At 38.9% G+C, this 19,214-nt stretch overlaps 1 protein-coding gene across 1 annotated transcript in view; it reads left to right on the top strand.

Moving 5' to 3' along the window:
• Positions 1–19,214, top strand: part of blmh (bleomycin hydrolase) — a 95,343-nt gene that overhangs the window by 15,782 nt on the left and 60,347 nt on the right. The window contains exons 5-6 of the mRNA XM_060848091.1: positions 324–412; positions 4,994–5,086. Of these exons, the coding sequence (XP_060704074.1) occupies positions 324–412; positions 4,994–5,086 (182 nt within the window). The remainder of the gene's footprint in view (positions 1–323; positions 413–4,993; positions 5,087–19,214) is intronic.

The raw sequence follows: 19,214 nt of genomic DNA, 5'->3' as shown, positions 1-19,214 counted from the left end.
TCAAAAAGGAACGTACAGGCCCTACAATTGCCCTTTTTAAAGGGTTTTGTGGGAGCAATAAGTTCAGAGAACCCTGGATGAGGGAAAAGAGCAGGGATTTTAGCTAGTCCAAAGTGAACATTTCAGCTGTGGCCTTGGAGGGATACAGGAAGTACAGGAGGGAATTTAAGAAAGCAACTAGAGCCAAAAGAGAATGGACTTGTGAACAGGATTTTGAACTTCTTGAAGTGAAAAGAGCAAGTAAAATTGATACAGGAAGCTTCTTATTTCGAAACAAACATATTTCAAGACTTTTAAAAAAACTTTTCATCTCTGCCTTGTAGAAAAATATGGAGTCATGCCTAAGAAGTGTTTTCCTGAATCGTACAGTTCAGAAGCCAGCAAGGCCATGAATGATGTTCTGAATCACAAGGTATGAATAAGTTAAAGTGATTGCTGAAATATAGTCAGACTGGTTTTCCAGCATTTTCTTTTATAAATTGCATTCCAAACAGAAATCTTGGGGCGTTGTACAAATGTCTGAGACCGAGAGCAGAAAACTGTGAGAACAGGTGAAGTTTTCCTCTTGCGAACATAAAACTTCAAATTATCATATTGCAGAAAGTCTTATCTCAAGAGGGGAGAGTATTCAGAGGATTGTCTAATTACAGTTAGAGAGGAGATTAAAGAACAAACTGCAGAGAGATGATTACTTTTTTAGTGCGACCCAATTGGATAAGACCAGAAGGGTGTAGGAAGGCATTGGAAGAGGAGACCTTAGAGGAACTGAATAGCCTACTCTATTCATCATGTTCTTAAATGGATATCAGAAGAAATGCAGAGATCATCTGAATCTTGATTAGATTAAAATCTGATTCCTTACAGTATGGAAACAGGTTCTTCAGCCCAACAAGACCATACTGACCCTCCAAAGAATAGCTCATCCAGACCCATTCCCCTACCCTATATTTACCACTGACTAACACCCCTAACACTATGGGCAATTTAGCATGACCAGTTCATTTGACCTGCACATTTTTGGATTGTGGGAGGAAACTGAAGGAAACCCACATAGACATGGGAAGAACGTGCAAACTCAACACTGACAGTCTAGTTTCTCATCCTGGGTACAGATGGTACTATTTTTGTTTCCAAGTCAGTAGTCTCCAGGTTCAAGGCCCACTCCAGTGCTAGAGCACATTAAATCAAAGCCAGTACTCCAGTGGGGTATTCTAGAAGAGCTGAGATGTTAAAACAGAACCTCATCTGCCCATAGAACCTGCTCCCTCATTCAATCAGATTATGGCTGATCTGATAATCTTCAACTCTTCTTTCCTGTCTTTACCCTGTATCCTTTGATTCTCATACTGTCTACAAACCTATCAATTGCAGGCTTGAATATATTTAAAAACCCAGCCTTGGTAAAAGTGCTACAGACTCTCAATCCTCATGGAAGAAATTCTTTACCAACTGGGCTTAAATGGCTGACCTTTTTACTCTGAGATTCTGACCCTTGATTCCAGACATACACTCTCAACAGGCAGCAATCTCAACAGGCAACAATCTCTCAACATCGATCTGTCAAGTCCCCTGAGAATCTTGCATTTCAGTAAAGCTGTCTCTGATTCTTCTAAACTCTGAGTACAAGTCCAACCTACTCCATCTGTCCTAAGTAAACTCCTCCCCACACAAAATCAACCTTGTGAATCTTTTTTTGGACTGCTTTCAATGCCAGTATATCCCTGTTTGGATAAGGAGACTAAAACTATTCCAGCTGTGCTCCAACTGGTGCCTGGTATAGATTTAGTAAAACTTCAATATTTTCCATCCCTCATTCCTTTGAAATAAAGGCCGACATTATATTTGCTTTCCTGTTGCCTGCTGAACTTGTGTGCTAGTTATTTGAAACTTATGCATAAGGACTCCCAAATCCCCCTGTGCTGCAACTTTCTGGACACTTTCTCCACTTCAATAATATTCAGCTCTTCTAGTCTTCTTGCCAAAGTGCATAACCTCATGTTTTCCTCACAGTATATTCCAACTGCCAGATATTTTCCCACTTATTTCACCTCATATCGACTCTTTGTACCATCCTCACTACTTGCCTTCTCACCTAATTTTTGTCATTCATGTTCACTTCCACCATCCAAGTCTCAGTAAACAATTGTTGTTCCATTTACCGTGGCACTCCACTAGTTACAGGTTGCCATCCTAAAAATACAACCCTTAATCCAACACTCTTCTGTTGCTTAGCTAACCCTCTACCTATGCTTAATATATTATCCTTAACATCATCTAATTTAGTAGCCTTGTGCGCAAAACCTTATCAAACATCTTTTGGAAATCTATATATATTGCAACTATTGGTTCCCATTTATCTATCCTCCTCTTCCATCCCCAAAAAATTCTAATTTGTCATGCTTGATTTCCCCTTCATGAAGAAGCTACATTGTTTTAATGTATCTCTCAATGCTGTGCTTTTAAATCTGTTGTAATAGATTCTCACCAATTCCCCCTGATAGCTATTAAGCTAACTGGCCCATTTCTTTTGTCCCTCTCCTCTTTTTTTAGATAACATTGACAGTTTTCCAATTATCATGACTTTCCCAGGATGCTTAGAAGATTACAGTTCATTGCTCTCTCTGTAGCTACTTACAGATTTATAGAACATAAAGTCATACAGCATGGAAACAGACCCTTCGATCCAACTACTCCATACCGACCATGTTCCCAAACCAAACTAGTTCCACCTGGCTGTATCTGGCCCATATCCCAACAAACCTTTCCTATTCATGTACGTATTCAAAAGTCTTTTTAAATGTTGTAACCAGAGAGGAATAGCACAAAAGATTGTAGCTTAACATAATTAGTTGTAAATGCCAATTGATTAAGAAATATAAATTTCTAAATTAATAGGATACAACCCATTAAATCCAGGGAGTTATTGGTCTTTCAAACTCAATGGTTTCCCTAGAAGATTTTCTCGAGTGATAGCTATTATATTTATTTCTTTCCCCTCCGTGTCTCAGTATTTAACCCTTGATTGTTTCGTAATTTTGAAATGCTGTTTTGTATTCTCTAATATGAAAACTGCAAAGTATTTATTCAACTTCTCTACAATTTCCTAGTTCCCTATTTTAATTTTGAGTGTCTTTCGCATGCCTGGGGCCTGTTTCACTTCTGCTTCTCTTCCTTGTTATATATTTAAAGATGCTGTTATAACCTGTTTCATATAATTTGCTAAACCCTCCTTGTGGTTTAATTTCCGCCTTTTGTAATTTCTTTTGTCATCCTTTGTTTTTTAACACTTTCAATCATCTGGTTTATCCCCTAATCTTTGCCACAATGTATTTTGTTCTTTGAATTTGATGTTGTCCTTTAACTTTCTTACTTAACCATAGTAGGCTTATACCCTGCCTACTTCCTCACTGGGATATATCTTTGCTGTGCATCATGAACTATTTTCTTCGATGCCTGCCATTGTTCTTCGTCCAGCTGCTAAACCCTTTTCCCACTCTATTGCAGCCAACTCTGCTCTCATTCCTTTGTAATTAATCTTATTTATGTTTAGCACAGTTGTTTCCAACCTACATTCCTCACTCTCCAACTGAAGGCTAAATTCTGCCACATCCTGGTCTCTTAACCAGGGGATCTTTTACTTGGAGATCATATATTAAACGTGCCTCACTACATATTACAAGATTCAAATTAAAGTGATCCCTGTCTGGATTCACAACATGTTCTAGGAAAATGCCTGTGATACGCTTAATGAATTTTTCCTTGTAGCTACCTTTTTGAATTTGATATTCCCAATCTCCATGACAATTAAAATCACCCATGATTGACCTACTGCCTGTTTTTTTTTTTGCATGCCCTCCTAGTCTCTTTCAGGATAACTACTGTTAAGGGGCCTATAGACTACTGTCACAAGTATCTACTTCCCTTTTTTATTTTGTACCTCCATCCAGATGGATTCTAGATATTTTGATCCAAGATAATTTCTTGCTGTTCTTCTATCTCATATTAGCAAGGTTGCCCTATCACCGTTTCTGTCCTGCCTGTCCTTTTGAAAGGCCCCCTTACCCCTGATTTTCTTTTAACCAGATGTGAACAGGAGGTGTAAGACCTAACCACTAACCCCAATTTGTGCACTAATTGTTAAATTTGTTCCAAATATCATGTGCAGTTCAGTAAAGGGCCATTAATTTGCCCTTCACCATTTTACCCTGTTGAAGATTAGATTACTTAGTGTGGAAACAGGCCCTTCAGCCCAGCAAGTCCACACTGACCCTCCGAAGAACCACTCACCCACCCAGACCCATTCCCCTACATTTACTCCTTCACCTAACACTACGGGCAATTTAGCATGGCCAATTCACCTGACCTGCACATTTTTGGACTGAGGGAGGAAAGCGGAGCACCCAGAGGAAACCCACACAGACACTGGGAGAATGTGCAAATTCCACACACAGTTGCCTGAGGTGGGAATTGAACCTGGGTCTCTGGCACTGTGAGGCAGCAATGCTAGCCACTGTGCTGCCCACAACCTATATACTTTTTTTCATGTTTGTCTACTCTGTCCTTTCTGGTTGCACTGTGAGGTTTCATTGACTTAAAAGCTGGTCTGCAATGCCCCCATATCCTCTTGTGTTTTAAGCCTATGTACTCCCTCTCCAGACCCTCCAGTTTAGCTGAAACCTGTCGTGACAATGCTGGTTATTCAATTTTTCCAGGATGCTGGTCCCATCATTGTTCAAGTAAAGCCCATCCCCTGGAACAGCTCCCTTCCATCCAAATACCGGAGACAGTGCCTCATGAATGGAAACTCATTCATCCCACCCTGATCCTTGAGCCACACATTTAACTCTTAGATTTTTATTTACCCTGTACCAGTTTCCAGGTACAGGGTAAGTGATTATTCCTGTAGCACCTGCTCAATCATTTGGCTGCTCGGTTCATCAGGACATTACCTCCTTTTAAATTGCACTGTTTCATTTCTTTTTCCGGTGGCCAGCTACGGGAGTACTGTTACCGTCTCAGAAAAATGGTGAAAAATGGATCATCTGATGAGGAGCTCTCTGCTGAAAAGGACAATATGATTGAAGAGGTGAGCTTCTCTTGATAAATATGTTGAATTTCCTTTCACTTATTTTGAACATGTGAGTTTGAAGCAAATTTAGGGCAACGTGTAGAAGAAAAGAATGTGACATTGCTGCTGTAGATCTGACCTATTGCAAGCAATATTGGATATCGTCCAATGTATCCACTGCTGTATGGATTCCAGTGATTCAAGAAGAAATTCACCGCCACCTATGTGAGGGCAGCTATATTTATAACATTATTATATGAATAATATGTTTTTTAAGATGTGGTCTTCCACAGCTGTTATCCACCATGTGTTGGAATCCATTCCACAGCTTAATGTTGAGAAAGAATCAGTTACTTACTAATGGTGACAAAGCCTACCGTTTTTGTGAAGTGATATCATAATTTGTTGGGTTCGCCACCATTCAAGATGTGTATGAGTAAACTTTATGTAAATATTGTGCTTCGTCTAATTCTTGGATTTGCCTTGCTCCTGTACCTGCAGAATTTGTGCACCAATCGGCACAATAGTAGGCAATATATTCATGAATTATCAGGTGTTACTGTATAAATTTGTCTTTGAGGCTGAATTCATGAGGCATGTCTAAACACTGGTAAAGTTTTGCTTTGTGGGATTGATATGTAAACCTGATGTAGGCCCAAAATTGAACATTACAATGGAATAAAGCAAAAGCAACCTATCCCCATAACACCACATTGCCCATGGCCATTCTACTTAGCCTACACATTCGTAGACTATATGGGCAGCTTTGCATGACCAAACCACTAATCTGCACATTTTTGGACTGTGGGAGGAAACTGGAGCACCCAGCGGAAACTCATGCAGACACTGGGAGAATGTACAAATTCCACAGTTGCCCCAGGTGGGAATTGAACCTGGGTCCCTGGTGCTGTGAGGCAGTAAATGAGCAACTGTGCCACCCTCAAGCCTGTCTTGAGCAAGAATGACCACTCCTTTCTAATATTTCTCTTTGGAGATGTTTTGCACTTGAATATCAACATCAACTTTAATTTTGTGCCTTTTTCCTTACAGTATGGAACAACTGCTGTCCTGTAGCTTCTTACAGGCAATTGTCTCTACAATGATGGCTTTCTCACCAATCAGGGTACAGTCTTGTTTCCTGGCATGCTACAGCTCATTGATATTTTATCCAATTTTCAATGTCGGCCAACAATACGTCCGTAGTTAACGTTGGCTAATAAAGCGGTGGAATTTGATGAACTCAACAAAAAAATTAGGTGACCGCTTGTATGGGAGTTTTTTGTTCCTGACAGAACTAAATTGCAGCATTCCACCGTGCCAAGCACTGGCTTTAAATTCTTTCCTTTGCCTCTTTTTAAGGGTGTAGAATCCATTGGCTCCAAGGAGATAGATCAGCCGCTTTTTCAGATGAGGCTGCTAGCATTTTGCTGCACAGTTATACTTCCCCAATTTTAAGTAGGTTTTTATTTTCTGGGACAAGGTGCATAACATGCATTCAGATGTGAAGTCACTTCATACAGACAGGTAGTTTTACAGAGAATGAGGACTGATACTGTACTGCGTTTGGAATACACAGCCAACCAAGAACATGAACACAATCTAGTGATGCATTTAAATAGATTTGAATAAGTATCAGGATAAAGTGGGATCATATCTTTTCAGCTAGTTATTTCTCCTATCTATTAACGGGAACTCCATAGGCAATGATGTGAATTGTTTTTTTATGCTGTAGCTTTCAAAGGAACCAGTAGGTGGCACAGTGAGATAAATAATATAATCATTATCAGTCAACATATTGTGTTGAAATGCGAAATGTAGAAATAGGGTAATGGTCTGTAATGACTTAATCCTCTTTCAACATTTATAGGATATGGAGCTAAAGTGTAGGCAAATTGCATTTTGGTACAAATGGGCTATTTGAATGAATAGTAGATGAAGCTCCAGGGGCCCACCTATATCTACACTTTGGTTCCTATAACCGTTATTTTTGTGAGCTGCCCCAGCTGTTTCAGCTGTATTATGTGGTGTATTTTATTTACCTAATTAAGCAAAGAAGGTCCAACATGGTGAGTGGAAAAAGAATGTTGTCCTTGATGCAGTAAGAAAAAAAAACAATGAATGAAGAACGATTATGACTTCAAACTAATGTTATGCATATTTGTGAATGCAGCTGTAAAATTTGCAGCCTGTTGTGTGTAGCAAATATTGAATCTTTCATACAGTATGACTGCAACAAGTGAGGTTTATCAGTCCAGGTTACTTTCACTAAATAGTATGTGTATGTCATTGGAATACATTACGTAGGTATTACAGGTATTTATTGTTTCTTTTGATTCTAACTTAGAGTGAGTTCCAAAAGCTGGTACCAGTAAACACTGCCTGTAACTTCACCCGTTCTTTAAAAGGTCCATTACGAGGACAGGGGGCATTTTCACCTTTTGGGAAAAGTTGGACAGCTTTATCTGGTGGTCAGTTCCCATCAAGTGGTTCCGTGGAGCAATACTAGTATATCACTGTTGCACAAAACGATGGGAGCAGTAAGAGGAAGGAATTGTGTTAGGAGTTGTTGTTGGCTGTTAGCACAAAGATACAAAACCCTATGACCATGTTGGTAATCTCAGAAAAGTGATCTTATTGAAAAATAGCAGGATTGCAGGGGAATCTTGTTAATTTGCATATTTTCTATATTTTATATACAAACTATTTTCATAGTCAGCAGTATGTAAAACTGCATGCACTGCAGTATTGTAGTGTAATGGTTGCAGTACTTCCAATTGAAAGCTTACAAGTCCATATCCCATCCTGACAAGACGTGAAATTAAATTCAATACATTTGATGGTTTGTAAACTTTTTTTTGAAATTTAGGGTTTTTGAACTTGAAACTTTACTGGATTGTCATAAAGACTCATTGGCTTCCTAATGCCTGTTTTCTCCCCACTGGCAGCAGATTCCATTTGATTTTTTCCCCAGCTTAAAAAGCTATTCATGTGCAAAGCAAATTCATTGCTATCATAGGAATACTTGGAATAGGTCTCCCCAATGTCACTTGGCTATGAGCATATAGTACAAGAACAACCAATTTAAACCTGTAATGGGTATTTAGTTAAGCATTTTATGCATCAAATGGAGATTGATTGATTGCAAATCTAGCCATAGTGTTGCACTTGACATGTGAAATTTATCTCTAAGGTAATACTGAACCTGAAGGAGATAAAGATTGCATTCCACTTTTGGGTTTGTAGAGAATGTAGGAAGACTGATGTAGTCTATCAAATGCTGTGTACTGTGATGCTTTGCTTTAAATGATAAGACAGATGGTGCTCAGTTCATTAAAGTGCTTAGACGTTTTTCTGCTGCACAAGCGATACAGTGAAATGAAGCTGGAATGGTAGCACAGACCCATAGGATCTTGGCAACTGAATTCCCCTCATACTTATGAACTAACTTGTTTTATAGGGGGAACCATTTCCTTGAATGATGGAACACTTTAAAGTACAATTTAAGATGTCATTTGAGAACGGACTGGGTAGAATGAAGCTGTTGCTTTTGACTTGGAATCCACTTCAACTGACTAGAATGAAAAAGTACTTTTTATTTAATAGCTCTTTCGGCAGGAGAATGGGGAGGGGGTGGTGAGGGTTTGAGGGACCAATGCATCACAAAACCAATCACAATTTGACACTAATTGGACTAGTTTATTCAGAGAGACTTGTAAAGGTGGTTCCTGTGAACAATGGATAAAACTATTGCTTCTCTAAATCTTAAATGCATTTCAACTTGCACAATGCTGACTTGTTTATCAAAGTAAATTCTTCAGTTCAGCTGAGTTAGAGATGTGTACAGAACCAAATCTGAGATTTTCAGATTTATTACAAAGAGATACAAAAACCTTGTCTTTGTGGCATTGAAGCAACGTTACTGCAGCCCTCGAAACTAAATTACACTCTTGGCACGATGGTTTGAATATGGTTCGTGTGTATTTCGATGCTGCCATTGAATTTCCCCTTTTATAATGCTGTCCTTGTGCATTGGTGAAAGTAGCCTATTGTTTTATCTTTTCTTTTTGATGACTATTTTCTTAAAACTAAAATCTGCATCTTTTTATCCTCTGACCTAAGGAGTTATTACAGCTCAATCCTTTAGCATTAACTACAATCACTTTAAATTGCCGGCTTGAGTTTAATCTTTTGCCTATGCTCAGCCACTCTGTCTGGGCTAAAATCTAGTGACAAAATGTACCTAGATGCTTCACAAATAGAAGGATAAAGTCAAATTATACTGAACACATCACAAATAGTAATTCTTGATGGCTGTAAAGCTTTGAGAGATTTTACTTCTCCCAACAACTCTGTCGAAAATTTTGAATGACAGCCTCTTGTAATATGCAACTAGTTTAATCTCACATTTATATGTTCTACGCTAGAGTGGTAAAATGACAAACTCCTGTATTTAACAAAACTATTTCTCCCAAACTTCCCTTTTCAAAGCAAACCTTTTCAAGATTGACCTTAACAATTTAGAGGCTTAGTGATACAACATCTTTGGTGAAAATTGAATACTGGATTGGATTAGTTACATCTCACACTTGCAGTCCTCAAGTATTTCAGGCAGAATATTTTCTCTACACGTGACAGCAATTGAGAATTGCTTTAAATCCATTGTAAAAGGAGATGGAGAAGACAAACACTGAAATAGCTGGAATAGCTTTGCAAGTCTGGCAGCATATGTGAAGAGAAATCAGAGTTCATGTTTCGGATCCAGTGACCCTTCCTCAGAACGGGGCATTTTTGGGACTCTGTAAGGATTGTTTTGGATTGTATTAAAACTGAGGAGACTCCCATTTAAACCCCAGTATCTATATTTTAAAACATTTCTTCAACAGCCTGTTGATTACAATGAATTCTGCAGTGAATAACCTGCCTCCTGTCAACCCAAAGTCTGTCCACTATCATCTAAAAGGCAAAAGTCAGGTGGAATACTCTCCACTTGTCTGGATGAGTGCAATTCCCAACAACAATCGGAGCGAATTACCATCCAAGGCAAAGCAACCTGCTTGATTGACACTCCATTCAGCACCTTCAACGTTCACTCCCTCCACCACCCCGCACACATTGGTAACAGTGTGTACCATCTACAAGACAGACTGCAGTTACTCACCATGGTTCCTTAGGCAGCATCCTTTGAACATGTCTTTCCAGATGATGGAGGTTACAACAGCAGCAGGTGCATGGAAACACCATCACGTTTTCTTCCAAGCCCTAGCCCATCCTGACTTCACTGTTCCTTCACGCTCACTGGGTCAAAATCCTGGAACTCCACAACAGCATCCCTACACCTAATGGTCTGCAGTGGTTCAAGAAGGCAGCTCATCACCACCTTCTCCAGGGCTAGCCAACAACGCCCACATCCCTTGTGCAAATAAAAAGAATAGCAACAGAGTTAGGATATACTTTTAAAAATGTGGTTGACCAGCTGGGGCCTGCAGCAACCTTATGGCAGGCAGGTGATTCACTTCCAGAATTGCCCTTTTTGCATTAGCAGGTAACATTTGAGTAGAAAAGCGTGTCTCACTATTATGATAACCAGGTAACCATATTCACAAGATTTCTAAGTGCATGTGTATTCTGGAATGAAGTGAAGATTCAAGATGTTTCTTTGAGATTTTTCAAAACCTTGGCTCTGAGATGCGGTTCTTATAGCTTTAATCATTGCAATCCTGACAATATTATGTACCCAGAATAGAATTTCCTTTTGTGTCATCAACTCAGTCAAGGTACCATGTTGGGAGTAAGGGAGGTCTGTAGGTCTGCATGATAGGCTAAGTGAGCTCGATAGCCTTTTCGAATCTGCTCTTTTATCATTTGTTATCTTGATCCTTTCCAAAGGTTGGTCTCCCATTGGTTCGATCCTTGCCGATGGGCAAAGTACTCCAATGATTTGCTGTTGCCTTCTGCAGGAAGGCTGATTAGGAATCTCTCTTACTCTTATCATCTACTGTAGGCAAATTGGAAGGATTTCCAGACTGATGGTTAGCCTGTTTCAGCTAAGTTACAAACACATGTTCCGTGGTCAACAAATCCTGGCATGGGACTCTAGCCTCGAGCTTCTAGTCCAGAATCAGGAATGCTACCCAATGTGCCAAAGGACATGATCTTGGAGGTAACAGAAGTGAAAGAAATTTTACATTCATGCACAGCCTTTGTCCCCAGCCCTTCAAAGAATGCACTCACTAGGTTAAAGGTTACTCTCTGTTGTAATTAAGCAAATGTAGCAAGTAATTTGAGCACAGCAAGTTCGCACAAATAATCAGTGACTAGATAATCACTTTTGCTTTTGGCTGAGTGTTCAGGTATTGGTCAGGTCCCTGAGACAGCCTCCCAGCTTCTCCCTAAATAGTGCTACAGGATCTTTTGCCACTGTCTTGAGAGCATAGACTGAGCTATGATTCAGTATCTTATCCAAGGCACTGCAAAATGCTCTTGACATTGAGCTGAAATGCCAGCCTACATCAAACCTCTGCAATGAAGTTTGTATGCATAACTTTGAATTAAAAATCCTACCAAGGCTGATGTATGAATTTTTTAAAAAACTATTGCACATTTTATTGTTTTCTTTGTAGAATTCATGCATAACTTAATTAACAAGTGACTCTTAGTAGGAAAATATTACAACTATGCACTGCAGGCTGTTAACAATTTACTGGTGGTCATGGCTAATATCCAAGGGGGTAATTGACCATTTCATATCATGGACATGGGCATGTTTAATTAGGGATAATGCCTTGTTGCTCTTTTTCTTGGCTTTGAAGAGATGGTGGCAAAAGGGAATGTTTCCGTTGTTAGGAGTGAAAAATTAAACCTGAAAGGGAAAAATAAAAGACTGCAGGTTGTGGTTTCTTTGTGGATGACCTGCATTCTGTCAGTGTTTGAACAGTGCACTTGGTAAGCACAGCTGTGCTGCAGCTGCCATACACACTTGAAATAAAACATCAGGACTTTATGTGCTTTCTCTGGACTCTTGGATCTCCCTGCTGTGTTCAAGCACTGGCACTTATGTCCTTCCGAATGTACTTTTGGACTCTAGTACTCTGTGCATAGTCTTAAAGTGGGTTTACACATTGGCCTTTTATCACAGGGATGTGGTTTACAATCCAGTCTGGGGCTGATGGGATGAAAGATTCTTTGTTTACTTCAGAGTTCTAAGCAGAATGAGTTTGCTTAGTTCCAGTGACGTTATTAGTACAGTTGGAATCACAGTGTAAAGCTGGCAGTTGGCACTTTCACCTGAAGGCCATTTGACTCTGCTGTGGGAAAGTGGAAAATGTCCACAGGTACAATGAAATGGATGTCTTGGGATCTGATTTACTGGTTTTCTTTTTTTAAAAAATGACGATGCGGATAAATCTCATCAAAGGCCTTCATACAATTCCTCTGGAAAAGCTGCTACTTGAAATGGAGTCTGTAGAAAAATGTCATGGTCGACATAAGTTGCAATGAGTGAACCAATTTCGGGTAGTAGTAAAAGCACAAAATCCAGCTGATGTAATGTGATCATCTTGCCACCTTTTTCTATATCAATGGAGTGACTGCACATAGAATTCATCCACTGTTCTGGTCACACCTTTATCACAATGATATTGGAGCAATTGAGAATATTGCATAGGCACATCGCAAACTACCTGTCTGTCAGGAAACCAAGTAATGGTTAGTGGATACTTTTCATGCTTGAGGATGCTATGTAGTGGTATTGCTGAAGAATTAGTCTGAGGACCTTTTTTCCTTTCCCTGATTTCTATTAATGGGCTAAATCTCGATGGTGGGAGCCAGCTGATTTTTGAGGCATTCAAAAGGGAGTTTGATTCATTAAAAAAGAAATGATGTACAGAGCTACAGGATTGGATGGATGATTGGCATTCAGTCATGCTGCTCATTTGGAGAGTCAGTACAGACACACTGGCTAGAATGGCCTCCTGCACCATAACAATTCTGTGATTTGAGAGGATGGAGGAATTGGATTTTGTGGAGTGATTATATGAGCATGCTTTCAAAAAAGGTTGAGCATTGATTTATTTGCTGTTTTAGGATTATAAAGTGACTTGATAATGCAGACAACAATGGGCTGTTTTATTTTCATTCTGTACAGTTGAGTCAGGGCATTGGTTTTGAATTCAAAACCAATCTGCAGAAACATTTCTGTGAACACATGCTATATTTCTGGAAAAGTCTCTCTTAGGAGATAATAGATGCAAATAACTAATTCAGGATTGTTTTTGAAAATAATATTTTACTATATAGTATAAGTAATTTGAAACATGCCAAGTACAAAATTACTTATGATTCCTAAACTTTTCACCTTTTGGGAATTTGCTAAATACATGTAGAATAATTGATAGAGTTTTATATGTAGTTAAAGGGAAATCAGTGGATGTGCTATACTTGTCAAATTACTTCTGAAAATATATCACATCACAAGTTACTGAACAAACTACGAGCTCATGATGTAGAGGCTAATACATTCACATTGATAGAGGATTGTTTTTTGGCTAATGGAAAGAGTGGGGAAACAGGGTCATTGTCAGAGGCAGGATGTGACAAGTGGTGTGTCAGTGTTAGGGCCATAATTATCTACAATCTGCATAAATAACTTGGATGAATTTGTTGATGAGAAATCAGTAAGAAACTAATTTATGAAAAGCACAGGTCCACAAAGCATTATGAATAGTTTCCTGAATGGACAAAAAAAATTGGCCGATGTACTGTAATGTAGGAAGATGTGAACTTGACCACTTTGGCAGGAAGAATACAAGAGCAGGATATTATTTAAAGGGAGAGAGATTGCAGAATTCTGAGGTACAGAGGGTTCTGGGTGTAGTGGTGCAAGGATTTCAGAAAGTTACTGTGTAGGTGCAACAAATGATTAGGAAGGCAGATGGAATTTTGCCATTTATTGCGAGAGGAAAATAAGGGTGTGTTGCTACCATTGTACAGAATGTTGGCAAAGCCACATCTAGATCATTTTGTCCAATAATCACCTATTTTATTCAAAAATATTGTTTAACTAGAAACCGCTCCAAGAAAGTTCATCCAACTAGGATGGGGTATTAGGGCAAGTTAGACAGACTGGGCCTGTATCCATCAGTTTAGAGGGACAAGAAAAATGAAGATCCTGAGGTGGACTTGACAGGTTGCATGCTGTAAGATTACATGCTTGTCACAGAGCCTAGAAATAGGCAGCACGATTGAAATATCAAGCTTTGCCCTTGTAAATTAATGTCAGAGAGGGTTTTTTTCTCTCTTTAGTTCTGTTTCGTCTTTGGAACATGCTTCTCCAGTAGAGACTGGGGTCATTGGATGTTTTTAAGGCAGAAGGCAACAGTTTCTTGGAATTGAGGCCAAATCTGATCATTATTGAAAAACAGTAGAGGGGCCGAATGCCCTACATCCTTACCCTATGTTCATACATTGGCTGCAGTGATCAGTCAGCAACTCCATTATTGTTTCCTGTTGTATCTATCAAGACAATGGAAGCAATATTAAATAGATTATGATTTTTATTCATGCAGCAATTCCTATGCTATTAGGAAGTGCTGTTCTGGAATTGTGTGTGAGAGCAATTCATTCCATGAAGATTCCTGAAATGGGAAAATCTCTCTTCACTGGAGTCCATTACCTCGAACACAAAATTGAACAAAGCAGACAAGATTTTTCGAAATGTGGTGAACTTTAGGCAGAATAACAACTGTTGTCTGAAGATGAAAACCTGTCTGAGTATTAGCTTTCATTTAAAGGGACCTAAATTGGGCATCTCAACAATGTAAGGATTTCATTCAGTAGTTGGATAAGTAAACAACAGCTGCTGTTTTTGTAGTACCTTTAATAGACAAAAACATCCCAAAGTTTTAATTGTTGGATTTTTTTTTAGGCTGTTTGCTTAATGAGGTACCAAGTAGCTCTGTTTGAAAGCAATGGTATTGAAAGGTTTGTAGCAAAGAAAGCTTTTTGAGCCTGGAGTAAATGGTCGGTGAAAACTAATGGTTTTTGAAGCTACCTTTTAAAGCTTTATTTGACTACCACTGAATGGAAGAAAAAGCTGGAAAATTTCCAACTTTCCCTGTTCTTGCATATTTTTACTGAAGATATTTAGGCTGTATTTACACGCAACTATGGAATCAGTACAAATTAGTATAATATTACAATTGTAATGCAGATGCATTTTAGAAAAGTCTTTGCTCCAATACAAAATGCATGGATAATGAAGTTTGCCATGCTTTAGTTGTTATGTAACTAACAACACACAAAGTAAAATGGGTTAATTCAAGGATAAAATGATAGATTGATCAATATATGACAAACTTAAAACTTGTCAGATGATGAACTTACATGATGTTTGTGTTGTAAGTGTGAAGCTACTTCTCTTCAGTTGCAGTGAAACTACAAAACAAATTCGAGACCTGGACTTAAACTGAACATGCTGTTTTGGTTTGACATTGGTTCCTGTCTTCCTGTCTGCAGTGTGCATGCAGTTCAGTGTGGGGCAGATTTTACTGGGGTGGCTGTTGCAGAGAGGTTGGCAGAGAAGAGTCCCTAAGCTGGGGAGGGGGGAGTGCCCCTGATGGGTTTGGAGAATCCCCAGAGCTGCTACCACCTCCTGTCCCTGGTCGTCTACTCCACCCAAATGCCCTTCCACCTGAGCTGGTTTGGGAGCTGCCTGGCTTCCTTTGTTTCATTTTCCATGGCCATGCGTACTACTGCAGTGGGGGTGCAAGCAAGTCCTTAAGGGCCTGAGTACGCCTAAGAGTGGGCTGATGCCTTCGCCACCCACTGTATGACATGAAACAGCTCCAGGTGCATTGGAGGGAAACCAATGAGCTAACCACCCATTTTATTGTTTCACCCACTGCCTCAAATACACCCGCTGGAGATGCCATAAATAGCCTACTATCTAAAATGAGGGACCTCTACACCTTAGAGGTGTATAGCAAGTATCCGAATACAAGTATGTTAACAGCAACTGACATTTTCTGACTTGGAACTAATTTGCAATATCTACCATAGGTAGCCTAAAAAATATCACATCTCTTCTTTTAAATTGCAGATGGATACCGAAACGGCAAATAAATGTGTCTAAAATGCTGTGCATGTAAAGTAATGCAAATAACTAATCTGCAAAAATAACGTATCCAGAAACATTCTAGAAACCTACGTCTGACCGATTAATAACCAACAAGTTCGCTTTTCCCAGTTGCTGAGTGACACTTTTTTTTTCAAGAGTTTTCTGTTTGTGTTTCAGATTTGCACAGTTGGTGACTATTTTCTCTTCTGCTTTTCAGAAAAAGAAACCCTGTGAAGTGAAACACTATAGGCACTTCAGTTTTTCTTTTAAAGTAGTTTAACCTAACTGCCCTCATTAGGTCAGTAAGCATCTGTGGAGAGAACAGACAGGTTAATGTTTTGGATCCAGTCCACTCTTCAAACTGAAGAAAGGTCTTTATTTGAAACAGATGCTTACTTGTACTCTATACTTGTAATGACGCACATTATGGGTTTCTAGCATTCTGTTTTTGGTTCAGATTTATTGCATCTGCAGAATTTTGATTTTTATTGGTTTCTTTATTGCTTGCAAGGTTCCAGTTATAGCTACTTGTACAATCACAGCTGCTCTCTCCAAATACACCACGACTGAAGTGTTCTGTGGAAATCTTTAAGTAATACAATACTGAGTAAAGACTTACATTTGATTTTCCTATTTCCATTTACGCAACTGAACTTTCAAAAAAATGTCGTTTTTCATCATTGGTTGAAAAAAGACCGCAAAATCCTGCTTTTATGTTGGATGTGAGCTTCTCAATTCTTGCAATGAACAACTGAATTATGCAGTCAAGGAAATCAATGAAATTAATCCCCAGCTTGTGCCGATATAGTTGCCATGATGCTGAGAATCTAACTCGCTGCTGTGATATTTTTGGTTGAAGAGGGGAAATTAGCTAGGGCTCTAATAAGACCCATACATTGACCGTCTTGATCCTCGGATGCTGTCTGACCGGCTGTGCTTTTCCAGCGCCATGCTTTTCGATTCTGATCTCCAACATCTGCAGTCCTTAGTTTCTTTCTGTCACTTTTAAGCCAGACTTGTCTTACGGGTAAGGAAAATGTAACCTGAGTAGCTACTGATGCATGCTGGGACATAACCTACAAATAAGTTTCAGTTTTTTAATTGCAATGAGCTAAATGTTTTAACCAGAGCCACATTTTGGCAAACACCTTTTAAACATGTGCACACTCTGAATTTTGCAGTAAACTTATTTTTGATTCATAAGTCTTCAGCACTCTTTAGCACTGCACTGTTAAAGGCATAGATCCTGATTTACTAGGTAAGAGTACATTCAATAAGAACAAAATACTGTTCTCTGTGGCATTTTGCAAAAAACTTTTTTTTTTGTATGTATGTCAATGATAAATATATTAACTGCATGTATATTTGAAAATCTTCAGTTGTTTTTCTCAAGAATAAAGATGTGCTGCTTTAACAAGTTACGGCATTTTTCTGACAGTTTATATGTTTTCATTAAGTCTCTAAACAGTTACTGCTGTAAGAAAAAGGCCCTTTAGTGCTTGTCCACTAAGTTGTGGATTCTAACTTGCTTCATTTTTCACAGTAGAATCAGCGAAAAGTATTGAGCGGCTATGCTCTTAAGCACTTGATGTCAAACAGCTTAGGTATTAACTGGTGAGATTTATCTACTATTGGAGTAATAGCTTGGCAGCACTCTTACTTAATAACATCCCAGTTGCTTAATGTAACTACTTTTTATTTATTTCAACTCTCATTTTTCAATTTTAGTGCTTCAACTTACATTGAAAAAAGTAATCTAACCAATACCTCAGCATGTTTTCTGCCCATAAGTTTGTTTGTTTGTTTGTTTGTTACTTCAGTTTCTAACCATCACCAAATCATGTTCTAGTGAAGTTCGGCAGGTGGCTTAGCATCTTGCTTAAGCTGTCAGGGAGGCTGGACAAGTTGCTGAGCTTTGGGGGTGTATTACTGCGGACTTGATCCAATATCCAGACATGTGTATTCTCCAGTGGAAGTTACAGGATACTGAGCAGGGAGCAGGCTGTAATTCTTCACCCAACATTTCCACAGTCCCATCATTTAGGCCATCTGCTGTGCCATTCTGGGTGAGATCAGATCAATCAACATAAACCATGGATGATTTTTGCATCTGAAAAAATAACTTGTTCTCCCCACAGCTACAGACCTGTTTAGTGTTTCTTCTGTGTATTTATTTTTATTATTTTAAATAACGGTTCAAATTTTTGGTTTGTTTCGTTCAGCTCATCACTCAATGGAGTATTTACCATTGGGGCAACCCAGCCACCTGTGACTTGGAGCTGCCAACAGTTACTTCAGAAATAGAAAGAGTTTACAAGATTAAAGCCAATGACTCTGCTTTGGATCGGAGTCACCTGTTGTCCATCCACTTTTATAGATATTGTCACTTCATAGTCGATGTTTCCCATGCAGAGCCAAAATTGAATTTTTGACCTCATGTAGAATTATATCTCCCTGGATTTGTAATAAATAACATGAAAGCAATGAATATTTGAGGATTAAAAGGATTATATTTTGAGTCCATTTTTGTGTGGGTGAAAATTGAGTAGGATCAGTGATTCTATGTCAGTATTGAGAATGACATTAATTGATATCAGAATCCCTCTGGAATAGTTTAACTACTGTGTACTTTTGCTAAATAGGTTGATGTTATTTGTCAAAATCAGATTTAGGATGACATTAACAAGACATTAGTTGTTTTGTGTCTCTGGCTGTGTAGTCATACGTGAAAGAAGTAGCAGATAGGCAGACTTGAAAAGCTCCCACTGCACAAAGTCCAGTGTGGTGTCAGTGATTTCTAGCTAGACAAAGCACAGGTAATTATTATACCCCATGAAACGTTTTCACAAACTTGATTTGAATGTCATGGAATATTCTTTTGAGTTAAAACTTTGTGTAGTTTAGTTTCAAGTAAATCCTGTAGTTTTCAGTCTCTCTATTAGTAAGTACTGCATCCCTGCTGTGCAAACGTCAGTGCTGTTGCAAGTCTTTCTCTTCATTTGTTTTGGTTGTGTGCCATGCACTTACCAGTGT

Source organism: Hemiscyllium ocellatum, chromosome 31, assembly GCF_020745735.1.
Source record: "Hemiscyllium ocellatum isolate sHemOce1 chromosome 31, sHemOce1.pat.X.cur, whole genome shotgun sequence".
NCBI classification, from domain to species: domain Eukaryota; kingdom Metazoa; phylum Chordata; class Chondrichthyes; order Orectolobiformes; family Hemiscylliidae; genus Hemiscyllium; species Hemiscyllium ocellatum.
The sequence above is the reverse complement of the archived record's forward strand: the minus strand, read 5'-3'. Positions and strand labels throughout refer to the sequence as shown.